Here is a 14,472-nt window from a genome sequence, read left to right on the forward strand (position 1 = left end):
TTTAGGATGTATTCCAATCACAACAATAAAAAGACAAGGAAAATAGAAATTTTGGCAATGTAATCATGATAATTAATCTAGATTATAATTCCATAAATATAGCCTATTGCTATACTTGGATAGAAAGAAATGGGACTCTGAGGAGAGAATAAACTGAATTTCAGGAATAATTCCTAAAGAGCTGAGTTAAAAACAAGAGAACACTGAAATGCTCTTATCTAAACCAATGGTAACTGCCGAAATAATTTGTCAATTTAGATTTACTGTTTTAAAAAGCATATAAATCAAAGACTGTGCAAAGTGAGCAAGAATGAAAAAAGATAGAGATCCTTTCTCTTCAAATAGAAAAGACAGTGAAAAATTTTGAAGTGGCCTCCAGCTATACCACCTCAACCTTGTCAGATTTCACTTGTCAACACTTTGATGACAGATTGCCACCCCCTCCTCTAAAAAACAAACCCTAGTAACTGTTGAAAGAAATGGCCTCTTATAAAAAGTGGAATATTTCATGCAATTTGATAGTTGTATACTTTAAAATCTTTTTTGTCCCCTAAAAGAGACCTGAAAAACCTTCTTCTGTGGCTTTAAGCTAAAAAACCCTCCCAATGTAGGGACATAAAAAGAGTATAATATTTTTAAATATCTACTCGATGCATTTTATATTCATTATTTCATGTAATCCTCACAGGAGCCCTCTGAAATTAATGTACTAAAAATTGTGCATGTATTTACCTGCATGTGTATGGTGTGCATAAAAGAATTTTTCTGGGCAGGGAACAGCAGTTTGTTTCTTCAAGGAGTCCATTTGCCTCCCCTCCCCCAACCCAAATCAACCCTGATAGACTCTAAATCTCTTAATTTACAGGTATGAAAACTGAGGTCTAGCGAGGTAAAGTAATTTGTACAAGTTCAGTTAGCTTGTTACAGGAACAATTAAGGGCTAGAATTCCTGTCCACAGATTATCCGTGTGGTGCTCTTTCTACTTAGCTCCCTTTGCCTAAATACTATGCTAAATAGAGCCTTTTAGTAAAGCTTCTGCTTAAGCACCTGAGACAGGTGTCAATTTAGACTTGTATAATTAATCCATGGCGAAAGATACAGATGAAGCCTATTTTCTGGCCAAATTTAATTTATTTTGCTTAGAAAGCCCTTGGAGGAAGTTACTTGAATGACTATTTAAGGATTATTTTTAATTAGTATATCAATGGTTTGTAAGTAAACTGATACATCTAAAACATCTGATTAAAACTGGTATTTCTTAAGCACTAAAGAATCTTTACAGTATTTACTTAACAAACTTCACAAATCCAAAAATAAGATCCAAAATAAATTATTAGTGTTTTACAGCTGAAAGTTAAATACATTAAGGTCTTCTTTTTAAGTTACTGCATTGTATCAGAGGTTTATTTCTATCTTTACTACCTTTATTTGATAGGGGCTCTCATTAAGTTCTCAGCTGCTCAATTTCTGTAAGTTCTTACTGAAATGTAAACAAGTCCTAAAAGCTCCCAGTTTATAAAAATTCTTCAGTGAATCCTTTTATGTTGTGATTGGATCTTCCTTCGCACTCTTTTCTTCTCTGATTGCTTATTTTCACCTTTATTAATGGTTTGTCACAGCGTTATCACTTATATAATACTTTTAGTATTTTGTTTCAGTGGTTGAATGGAAAACCAAGGTAACTTAGGAAAACAACAGCCTTCTCTTAGTGAAATGAAGGCTGTGAATAACCCACTAACTTCCCCTGAGGAGGGATCAATTTCACCTTAATATATTTAACACAGGCATACATCATCATGGCTTAAAATGTTAATAATTCCTAATGAGTAGAAAATTACTGATATTTAAAAATCAGTGCAATAAAACAAGGAATATTCTAAATTGTGATCATATTTTACCCTAAAGCCCAAACAAATCATGAATTCATAAAAATGTTACCACGTTTTTCAGACTGGATCCTATCTTACCGAGAAGTAAACAGAATAATGTATTTGAAAATACGTGGCAAATGATAAGTGTTCAATAAATGTCAGCTTTCTTTTCCTGAATATTCAATATCGATAAAATATAGCCTGATTTCAAATATTAGAAAAGAAAAATATACTCATTATTTTAGCATTTCACTGGATATCATTTCATCTTCTAATTATTTTAGTTTCGTTCAACCTATATTTACAAAGCATCTACCAAGTGCCAAATTGGGCCAGGCATTGTGAAATGCCCAAGAGGGGTGCCTGGGTGGCTCAGTCGGCGGAGTATCTACCTTCAGCTGGAGTCATGGTCTTAGGGTCCTGGGATGAAGCCCGATGTTGGGCTCTCTGCTCAGTGGGGAGTCTACTTCTTTTCCCTCCTTTCTCCTGCACGTGTGCGTGCTCTCTCTCTCTCTCAAATTAAAAAAAAGAAAAAGAAACCCCCCCAAGAACTTGCACTTGAGGAGGTCATAACAGTGCGGCATAGGGTAATGGAGAGAGAAAAGCAATGAATACAATTACATCGGAGTATGGAAAATAAAATAGAACCATATCCAAGGAAGAAACTACAGACATTATTAATTCTAACAGCCTAACATGATCCCAGCCACAAAAATTAATTTTTAGAACCCGAGACCTCTTTTGAGAAAATGAATATCCAGCATATGACTAGGTCACATCTACTGTATGATTCACATTAGATGGTTTCTGAAACTTCATGTATCTTATAATCAATGTATACAACATTTAATATAGTGCTGGTTTTTTATCAGAGTTTGATATTAAATCAATGGTAAATTAGAATCAAACATGGTATATGTATATACCATGGTATATGTATATGTCAATGCTTGATTGATTTCTTTTGGTAGCACAACCAGCTCCAATCAAGTTGGCAACACATGCAAAAATTCTATATAGAGGACCATCCCAATAAAGATAGGGGATTGAGCACATATATAGAGGACCATCCCAATAAAGATAGGGGATTGAGCACCCTCAAATCCTTCCAAATCCACACTAAAAGGACAATAAGCAATAAAAAGAAAACAAGCCAAAGAGAATTAGAAGACAACAAAATAGTTAGCAACAAAATTTTGGAGAGTAAAAAACCAGATGGACAAGAGGTAACTGACAATAGATTTAAAAAAAGTGGAAAGCCAAGTACATATGGAAGGTAGATGGCACATAGCTGAAGAGATCATGCACTGAGCCTCCAGAAACTGGAGGCACCAAGTACTTTTAAAAGAATACCTGTGCTTATGACTGAAAACAAGGGATCTGTTTGAAATTCTATGTAAATGACACTTAAGACTTCTAGGTGCCTTCCTCTGCCAGCACTGCTGGGCAATCCCTCCTACCATAGAAGAAAACTGTAAACTGACTCTTGAAAGGTTTCATCAGAGCAACTACTTCAGAAATAAAACATTACTGACAGTAGGAGAGCTACTCTGAAAAGAGGGAAGAAAGAAACTCTTGGAAATAAAAATATGAGAGCCAAAATAAATAATTCAAAACAAGACTTAGAAAATAATGTTGAGGTTATCTCCTAGAAATGAAAAAAGAAATGCATATTTACACACACGTGCTCATATGCACACACACACACACACACATACAGAGAAAAAGAAATTGGAGAATTGGTCAGATTAATCCTGAATTACATATATGGCTAAGGAAGAAAACAGAGGTAATGGAAAGAAGGGAAGAAATTGTCAAAGAAATAATACAAGAAAATTTCCCAGAACTGAAGTACATGAGCTACTAAGTTGAAAGAAATTGTCAAGTACTTAACACAATGATTTACAAAAGACTCACACCCCCACCCAGACACATCATTAAGAAATCTCAAAACACTGAAAATAAACTAAAATCTTAGGTTTCCAGAGAAGAAAAAAGACAGTGACAAAAACAGGTCACTTATAAAGGATCAAAACATCAGACTTCTCAATAGCAACACTGGAAGCTAGAAGACAAAGGAGTACTACTGCTTTCAATTTCTGAAGGAAAATTATTTCCTACCTATAATTCTATACATAGTCAAACTCTTGCATCAGTATGAGATTAGAATAAAGATGTTCAAAGAGGCAAAGTCTCAAAAATTAATTATTGTGCATTTATTTTTACAGGAAATTACTGGAAGATGTGTCCCACGAAAGGATACAATAAACCAAGAAAGAGGACAATATGGGATCCAGGAAATAAAGGATACAACACAAGAACAAGGAAAAAGGATTTCCAGAATAGCAATAAAGGGAACTACAAGGATAACTGTATCTCAGGCAGACCAAAGGAAGATAGCAAACTCCAAGAAGAATATTGCTAAGAAAAGATAAAAGTATGAGATTACCTGATGCATACAGATTTACTAAAAGATTTGCACTTCTAACTGGGGAAGTTGGGGATGAGGAAATAATAGGTCTATAAAAAACAAGCAAATCTGAAAAGTAAGGCAATTATTAACTGCAGAAAAAATCCAAAAAATTATACAAGAAAAATATAAACTTAGTATGTCACATTGCTAAATCTTGATTATATATGCTTAGAATACTGTAGACACATAATTTGGATTAACCAAACACTACATTATATCTGTGCTAGAATGGGGAGAAGTATGTATGGGAGGGGATAAGTGCTAAGGTGGAGGTTACGTTCTCTCCCAAAGTAAGAAGTTAGTATGTTCAAAACTAACATTTTCAAAATGAAGGAATAAGTATGCATGTTGCTTACAAACATTCAGGTAACATCGGAAAAAATACCTAAAAAATTGGAAGTAGTTGCCAAGGAGAGTGCTGAGAAATGCAAATGGCATTGCAAATGCATTGTTAGTGATGAATCTTATGGAACTCTGACCTTCTATACTATGTACGCGTGCCATTTTGACTTAAAAAGTTTCCCACCTCTTCCTAAGTTTATTCAGAACACACAGGCAGATGGAAAAAACAATGAACACTGAATAAATGCTTCATCTCTGGTGCTTCACTCACTCCTGCCTTTAGTGTCTTGGTAGGCATCCTTTATTCTGATTCAATTGATGGTCTGTTTAACCACTGTAATAGCAGCTAATCACACTACTTCAACAGGCACTCTCCATGAAAGAATATTTTCTATTAGAAATACAACTAGGATTTTTGGGGATAATTCACCACTTTGACTTTGCAACATTCCATGATGTCATCTGGCATTTAAAAATTGGTGCAAAACTGCCGAGCTGCCCACAGTTAGCATTTATTATTAGAAGATGAATATTCTGTAGACTGTTAAGCTAACTTAAAGCATTAGGTAGACATTAAACACCCAACTCTAGCAATGGAGCTCAGGAATGAGTTCTAGAATAAAAATAAAAATATTAGGAGCCAATTATGTAGTTGAAGCCATAAATGTGGATGGTGAAAAAGAGTGGTAGCTAAAGGAGTTTTGAGACAAGGGGAGGGTTTATTTCTTAAGAGAGAAGAGACATAAACTATCAATTATTCTCATCACTCCTGCATTTGCAACCTCTTCTCCCATCTCCTCCCTTCCAGAGGAATTAGACAGGGCTAGGGCTGCAAAGAGCACAGCGTCAATACTTGGTTTTGGTGCCAACTCAGACTGCAGCTGTGTGTCTGTAAACAGTACAGTTCAGAATTTGTCACAGATGGTGCCAGCCAATGAGAAGGTGTCTAGGTATTCAAAGCAGAGTTTGCTATTTTCTCAGTAGTTAGTAAATATTATATGTCAGTTATTTTCTAACAAAGAAAATTTGGTGGTATACATATTTTAATTACAAAATATTTTTTAACAGTATAGCTCAATACATATGAGTGCATGGTGGATTTGGCATGAACACTGGTTTAACTATGCATCCCCTTCCATAAATATTCCAATGTACACTTATATGAGTTATTTCAAACATCAGTTTTATGGCATGACTTTGTTACAAATTATTCAATATGTGGCGTACTCAAAAAACATTTTAAATTAAAGATATTCAATAAAAGGTTTATTTTTTAAAATTTTTAAATGAGTTTTACTTATTTATTCATGACAGACACAAAGAGAGAGAGAGGCAGAGACAGAAGCAGGCTTCATGCAGGGAGCCCGATGTGGGACTTGATCCTGGGCCTCCAGGATCACACCCCGGGCTGCAGGCAGCGCTAAACTGCTGCACCACCAAGGGCTGCCCCAATAAAAGGTTTAATACTCTTATAAAGCAATGGTCAATTCCTGAAAACTAAATTTGCACTGTTAACCTCCTACATGTAAATCAGTGATTATGCTAATAAGGAAATATGTATAATTTTCCCTTAGAAATTGTATTGTTTTTAAACTTCAACAAGTTTGAAACATCTCTAAGGTTTTAAAGTAACTTATCTTATGTTTGATCAAGAAGAAAGAAGTTTTTTTTTCAGCCAGAGTGTCTACTGTATGGTGAGTGTTTTATATGCATTTTCTTAGTTAGACCTTAAGAGCAACCATATGAGGTAGTATTTTCCTATTTTCCAAATTTCTTTAATCCCCAAGTCCATCATTTTTGTCAGTACATGCTTCTTTCATTGTAGGGTATTTAAAATCATTTTTTAAAAAGTTCTGAGTGCTCTGCCCCATGTTCCAGGTGCCACAGCTGCCCATGAGGCTCAGAACCTTGCTCTGCAGCTGCCTGTCACCCCGAGGCCAGGGGGAGAGGGCACAGCCAGAACCATGCCGTGAAGACATTCAAACAGCCCATGAAGAAGAACACTTTGGGGAGGGAGAGCTGGCCCCCTGGCAACAACCAGTACCCCCTTGCTAACCATATGCCTCCCGGGACTTAGATCCACCAGCTCCAGCCCAGCCATCAGATCACTGCACTCTCTTGAGAGATCCTGAGCCAGAACTGCCTATCTAAGCCATTGTTAAATATCTGATACAGATAAACTATGAGGATAACAAATGTTTATTTTTTTTAAAGTTCTGATATCCTTTTATTGAATATATAAGCAATTCATTTTGAATGTGGGCAACCTTTCCAGTCTTACCACCAACTCCTTTCCTTTCCCAACAAAATGGAGTACATTATGACTACAAAAGAAATATTCTCTGTTTTACTAAAAGGTAGGGAGAGGCTGGGGGAAAAGGTGACAGAGGAGGGAGAAAGGAAGAGAGGAGAAAGGAAAAAAAACCCCACTCTTTCAAATCTCTCTTACTATCATTCACCACCTTCATGTTAACTTTTCCCTTCTTGGCTCAGCTTTTTTTTTTTTTTTAATTTTTATTTTATTATTTATTTGAGAGAGAGAGAGAGAACACAAACAGGAGGTGTAAGAGAAGAGGGAGAGAGACACTCTCAAGCAGACTCTGTGCCGAGCACAGAGACTGACCCGGTGCTCAAGCTCATGATTCAAGATCATGACCTGAGCCAAAACCAAGAATCAGAGGCTTAATGGACTGTGCCACCCAGGCTGCCCCTTGGCTCACCTTCTTCTAAAACATATCCTAATATATTTTAGAATATATAAATCTTCTTTGTATCCCAATTATTACCTCTTCAGTTTAGAATACCAGTTTACCTTGCCTGGAGCATTTAATGCCTCTGACTGGCCCTGCATTTCAACTTTTGAGCCATAATCCATTTCCCATAGAAATATAAAATACTTTCAGAATTTTAATATATAATGCATAGTATATAATAGCTAATTTAAATTTTTTAAATATACAAAAATTAGACTATTTTATTTGTCTGAATCTCTTCAAAAACTTCTCATTCCATAGGTCTTAAAGTCTTTATATTGCCTTACATACCCCTATGTGAGTTGGCCCCTATCCTTTCTATGTAATCTTCTTTCACTCCCCCTAGAAAGACAAGTTGTGGTAAAACTGTGAAGACCTTTGAATAAAACACAGCAAATCTGAGCTTTATCCCATATGTCACTAATTTTCAGACATTTTTTCCTGGTAGACCACTTTTTCCTTCAATAAAATACTACACTAATTCTAACATATAAAACTTGTAAAAATAGAGAGTCTGGTTGAAACAAGGTCCAGAGGCCCATCGCAATCATAAATACCAACAGTCCCCTAAGGCCACATGGCTACATATGGGGGGGGGGGGACAACCTTTATTTCTCAATTTCTAGTTACAATGCATTGTCTGGATTGACCTTCCATGGCTTAGCTTCTCTCCCACATTTTGTCTTTTAACTCTAATATTTCTTTGATTTTATCTTCCAGATTACTATTTCAGTCTGTAGTTAGATCTATTACATTGTTTTGCTCTTCTAATATAGAGAAGACATACTCTTGAACAACACAGGTTTGAACTACTCAGGTCCACGTATACCAGACTTTTCAATAAACACAGTACAGTACTGTGAATATATTTTCTCTTCCTTACAATTTTAATATATTTTCTCTCTAGCTTACTTTACTGTAAGAACATATACATACATGTAATATACATAGCATATAAAATATGTGTTAATCAACAGTGTGTGTTATCAGTAAGGTTTCCAGTCAACAACAGGCTATTAGTAATTAAGTTTCAAGGAGAGTCAAAAGTTATACTCAGATTTTCAACTGTGGGATCCCTGGGTGGCTCAGCAGTTTAGCGCCTGCCTTTGGCCCAGGGCACGATCCTGGAGTCCCGGGATAGAGTCCCACGTCGGGCTCCCAGCATGGAGCCTGCTTCTCCCTCCTCCTGTGTCTCTGCCTCTCTCTCTCTCTCTCTCTATCATGAATAAATAAATAAATAAATCTTTAAAAAAAAAAGATTTTCAACTGTGCAGGAGGTCGGCACGCCTAGTCCTCACACTGTTCAAAAGTCAATGATATATAATTTTTAAATTATTTTTAATTTAATTTTATATTTTATTATAACATATTAATATTAAAATAGATTTTTTTAAATTTTAAGTAGGCTCCACACCCAATGTAGGGCTTAAACTCACAACCCTGAGATCAAGAGTTGCATGCTCTACTAACTGAACCAAATACCTCTATTTTATTTATTATTCGTCTTTTTGAAGATTTTATTTATTTAAGAGAGACAGAGCATGAGCCAGAGAGAGCACAAGCAGAAGCAGTCTCCTCAATAAGCAGGGAGACCAATGCAGGGCTCAATCCTAGAACCCTGGGACCATGATCTGAGCTGAAAGCAGACCCTTAATTAAGCGAGCCACCCAGGGGCCTTCCCTGTATTTTTTTAAACCTTAAATCATACGTTTAATTTCAAAGATCATTTGCTCATTGCTTCTTTTGAATTGTTCCATTATCTTCTGGAATCTCTCAAAAATTATTGGTTAGAATATATTTTATATGTTCTTCTGTTCTTTGAATTAAATGTTTCATCCAAATCAGTGGTTTGTTCATCTTCGCTCTTCTTTTCCTGCATTGGTTTTCTTAAGTGTCTGATGATGATCCTTGGCTGTCCATTCATATTTATGAACAAAAATCTAAGTTGATGAGTATACACACAGCTGGCCCAGGTTTTCTCTATAGCCATACAGATATTTCCCCCATTCAGTCTCTTTCCTATACAGGAAGGCTGACTGCTGGTATATTAAGTGGCCAGAGCCACATTAAGATGTGTGGGTAAGCTGAGAAGGCTCCAAGTGACAAAAACAGAGGAAAACAGTTTTACTCTGATTGTGAGTACTCTAACATATTTCCCCCTGGGCAGGACTGTCTTTCATTTTTCCTCCTGTACGCTTCTGTAACATAGATAAGTCCTCCCAAGTTACTTCACGTTCTACTCTTTTCTCATGTCCCTACAGCCACAGTGGAAGCCTTCCTCAGGTAGGTAGTTTACCTTACAAATGGTTTTGAATTTCAGAAATAGACAAATGCTATCCTTAGTATGTGCATGTGTGTGTATGTATGTGTGTGTGGGGGGGGGTTTGTGTGCGTGTGTCAGAGAGAGAAAGGGAGAGAGGAAAGAATAGAGAATGCATGTGTTGTGAATGATTTGAGGAGAAAGAACTGGGCAAGGAGAAATACTGTCTTCCTATTTAAGGCACATACCTTGAAATGATTACCCCCATTACCAAGAACTTGAAAGTTTTGAGGCTTTCCTTTCATGCACAGTTGTTCTCTGTGCCATTCTGGGCTGTCATTTTCCAGCCTTCAGGCTGTCAATTCCTCACAATTCCTGATGGCACCATTTCGTCTTCCAACAGTGTTGAGAATTTATCTTTTAATTCTTTGGTTCTATAGAATTTGGAAAAGAATGGGAAGTAATGGCATCTCTTCAAAAAGTTATTTAGAACAGGAAAAGGCCCATAAAATATCTATAATTTAAAAGAAAGATATAGTGGACTAACAAAGGTTATAGACCAAATAAAATTCAAATGTCTTGTCATCTGAATCTAGTAATCTGGACCTATCTAAGTTCATCATTTACCACTGTCCTCCTAAGCTCACTACCATCCAGAAACATGGGCTTTCTTTTTGTTTTTCAAAAAATATCAATCTTATTCCTATGAGTTTTTGTGCTCTTCTTTTATGTGGAAATCTGATTCTCATAATTCAGATCTCTGTGCATAGGTCACTTCTTCCTAAAAGTCTCTGCAATGATCACTATGTAAAATAGGACCAATCCCAGTTTCTTCTACGTCATTCTTTTTTATTTTAACTTTACCGAGTTTATCCTATTCTAAGATAATCTTCAATATTTCTTTTACTTATCTGAGTACCTTAACTAACGTAAGTGCTACATAAAGCTGCTTTGTAACATCTCACACAGTATCATAATATTCAATAAATATTTGATAAAGATCTGAGAAGACATAGCCATGATATAAGACCTCAGAAGTCAAAAGAGAAGAGGATAAAAATCAAAGTTGAAGTGTTAGCTATGAAAAGAAATGATATATTTCTGAGATTGATAGAAATGAAAGAAGGATAAATATTAAGATGTTCTGAGGTGTTGGGAGACAATTGTCCATAAATCTCTCAGGTTTCTGCAAAAGAGGTACTGAGGGCCCTTTGTTCTAGACGATCTCTTCAAGGATAACAAATAGCCCTGGAAAATAGAGGTAATGTTTCTTATGGAGCAAAGGGCAGGCATGCTTACTTCCCATTACAAAAAGTTTAGGTTCCCTAAGCTCTTCTGTAATACAACCCACTGCACGTACAGGTATCATCTGGCACTCTTTATGTCACACTAAAGAAACTGGGGATTAGAAAAAAAATGCTAATACTTCACTCTATTGCTATGAATAAAAACTAACCTTCACTCTGACCCAGGAATTTCATGTTTTCTACCAGCTTCCATGAAACTGGCTAACTTAGTAGACTGCAAGTAAGGTAAAATCTCAGACTCTTCATGCTTCTTTTATGTGAGGTAGGGACCAAAAAAGTAAAACACTTTTACTTAATAGTGTAAAGCTTGATAACTTATTTTTTTTCCTAATGAAGAATGAAGAGAGGTCTTCTGTTGAGTAAGACCAAGGGAATAGGGGGAGGCTCAATACAAGTGACTTTAGATAATAAAGTCACTGTGAGAAAAAGGAAAGAAAGCACACTGAAAATGAACAACCTCCACTCCACCCTGTCCCACCAGTTCACAAATACTCTTGATTTCTTTGCCTGATTTATATTAATTTCCTGATTTATATTAATCTTCTCCAGTGCTACAGTTTGATTTGGTTCTGGCCCTGTACTCCTTTTCTGGACTATTTCAGTAATCTCTCCAAAGAACCTCTTTTTGCCCCAACCTAACCTACTGATAGATTAATCTTATCAGATAACGAATCTTACATCATTCTATTTACAAGACACTGAAAATTACAGTACTGCCATGATCACTTTAATTTTTTTTAATTGTGAAATATACATACTAAAGTATAAAACATATAAGCTATTTAACGAATAAAATGAATATCCTTTACTCGCCATTCAGTTTAAGAAACAGAACACTAGGGCAGCCCAGGTGGCTCAGCAGTTTAGCGCCGCCTTCAGCCCAGGGCGTGATCCTGGAGACTCGGGATCGAGTCCCACATCGAGATCCCTGCATGGAGTCTGCTTCTCCCTCTGCCTGTGTCTCTGCCTCTCTCTCTCTGTCTCTCATGAAAAAAAAAAAAAAAAAAAGAATAGAAAAGAAACAGAACACTACCAGTACCGTAAAACACTCGCACCCCCTCCCCAAGTCACATCCCTCCCATTCTCTCCTCCAGACGTGACCTGCACCCTGAATTTTGGGTTACTTTCCTTTACCCAAAATATATCACTACCTATATATGTATCCCTAAAGAATATACTGTTGATGAATGGATAAACAAAATGTGATACATCTATACAATGAAGTATGCTACAGTCTTAAAAGGAATGAAATCATTCTGATTTCATTAAAATCCTCCTATGGCTTCCTATTGCCAAGAGCATAGAGCTTTCAGCATGTCAATCATGGCCTTCATATTCATTTCCCCATTACCTTTCTAGTACTACCTCTAACACCAACCCTAGAACTGTAGCTAAATAACATACGACTTGTTACTTCTAAAGCCTCATACTCTCCTACCTTTTACTATGTTGCCGCTTTACCTGGAATATATTCCCTGCCATTCAGGAGTTTCTTTAAATGTGCTTTTCAGGTGCAACCTCTTCCATGAAGCATTCCTGTTCCCTAGCCAGAGAGTCTTTCCTTCATCTGAAATCACACAGCACTTCATCTGAATTTCCCATATAGGGTGCATTTTCTACCATTATATTTCTACTCTCACTGCCTGATAACCTTTTTAATCACTTTCATCCATTGGTTTCAGTGACCCAGCACTCTCCCCATTTTCAACCTACCTCTCTCCAATTGCTGCTTCTCAGTATTTTTCACTGGTTCTTCTTCTGTCCATCTCTTAAATATTGGATTCCTCAGGATCCTACTCAAGAGTCCTCCGAGATCTCTTTATACCCTCCCTGCAAAACTCCTCATCTATTCCAAATACTACCTACATGCTGATGACTTTTAGTCACCAGCCCTCATTTCTCTCCTGAGCAGCTTGTTTATATATCCACCTCCTATTACCCATCTTCCACATTAACTTGAGGTTCACCATTATAAAACTGAATCCATATTCTTCCTTTTCTGAATCCTTCCATGATCCCAATCACATTAAATGGAAGCACTATCCACCTAGTTACTTAAGTTAGAAACTTGAGTGTTACCTTTACTACTATTTATTTCTTCCACATACCCCACATCTTATCAATTACCAACTCTGTTGCTGTTACTAGTTAAAATTTCATAAATTCATCTAGTTCTTTTCATCTCTACTGCTACCAAAATAGTTTATGGCTCAAACACATCTCAACCAATTACCCAGAATGTCCTTACACTTTATATCCTTGTCTCTAATCTAACTTCTCCCAACCCACTCTTCCTTCTGTCAGCAAAACCCTTCCAAACAGCAACAAGAATCATGTCATTTCTCTGAAAAGCCTTAATGACTTTCCATCGCACTAAGGATGAAATTCCAATAATACCTAAGACCATGCATGAAATAGTCCTTGCTCACACCTCTGGCTTCATCTCTGAACACTGAAGTTCTAGAGTCCCATGAGACATGCCACATTCTCTAGCTCCTCTTTCCTTTGTACATACTTTATGTGAAATACACTTAGCTACCCCCACATCTTTTTCCCTTTTAACACTTCACCTCAGGCTAACCCTTATACATGTTATGCCTCAGGTTAGCCAAAACTTTCTCCAGGAAGCTTTCCCCAATACCAGACTCCACTAAGATTTGGTTAGATGGCCAAACCTAATTCCACTACAGGTACTTTCAGAGTACCCTGTATATTCCTCACTCACAGTACTCATCAATTTACATACTTAGATTTACCTATTTACTTGTCTGTGTCCCCCACAAGACTGAAATTGACTTGTGCCCTGATAGGTAATTTAATTACTCTTATAGAACATGGTAGATGTTTTATAAATATTTGTTGTCAAATGAATGAATGTCTTATCTCTGCTAAATAAGAAGGTATGTCCCCCAATGGCAAAATCTGAGTATGATAAATCTGCAATCACTATATGCTATGTTCAAAGAAACAAGAATTTTAAAAATTTTCACAAAGGTCAAGTAAGGCTTAAATTTCAAAGAACATGATCTGCATTCAAAAGTTTAACTCAAAATGCTAAGAAGGAACCTCAATCCAGACTCCTGCCTTTAATCAAGTAAAATATAATCAATTTGTCAATTATATATGACCAAGTACTTATAAACTGTTAATAACATTATTTAAAGTAACATGTGAAATTACAAAATTAGACATATGGAATCCCAAATAAGGTGTAAAAATAAAAACTGACTCTAAGAGGCATCCGTATTGGCAAAGAAATTCAATCATCACTATTTGCAAATAACAGGTATATACAAAAGAAGGAAACTGGACCACCTCCTTACACCACAGGCAAAAATAAACTCAAGTGGACTAAAGACCTAAATATGAGACCTGAAACTATAAAAATCCTAGAAGAGAACACAGGCAGTAATGTCTCTAACATCAGCCATAGTAACATTTTTCTAGGCATGTCTCCTAAGGCAA

The 14,472-nt window shown here is 36.3% G+C and overlaps 1 protein-coding gene across 12 annotated transcripts in view; it reads right to left on the reverse strand.

Annotated features, from left to right (window-relative positions):
- WDPCP (WD repeat containing planar cell polarity effector) overlaps positions 1 to 14,472 on the reverse strand; it is a 426,161-nt gene that overhangs the window by 333,774 nt on the left and 77,915 nt on the right. For 3 of the 12 annotated variants that reach the window (XM_077915600.1, XM_077915607.1, XM_077915609.1), the window contains exon 1: positions 9,949 to 10,104. The exons of 3 other annotated variants lie outside the window; for them this stretch is intronic. In XM_077915600.1, coding sequence (XP_077771726.1) covers positions 9,949 to 10,005 — 57 coding nt within the window. In that variant the 5' untranslated portion in view covers positions 10,006 to 10,104. Of the gene's footprint in view, positions 1 to 9,948; positions 10,110 to 14,472 lie in introns of those variants that run through there. 6 more of the 12 variants (XM_077915601.1, XM_077915610.1, XM_077915598.1 and 3 more) reach the window with 5 other exon arrangements.

The sequence above is a fragment of the Canis aureus genome, chromosome 11 (assembly GCF_053574225.1).
Source record: "Canis aureus isolate CA01 chromosome 11, VMU_Caureus_v.1.0, whole genome shotgun sequence".
NCBI lineage: Eukaryota > Metazoa > Chordata > Mammalia > Carnivora > Canidae > Canis > Canis aureus.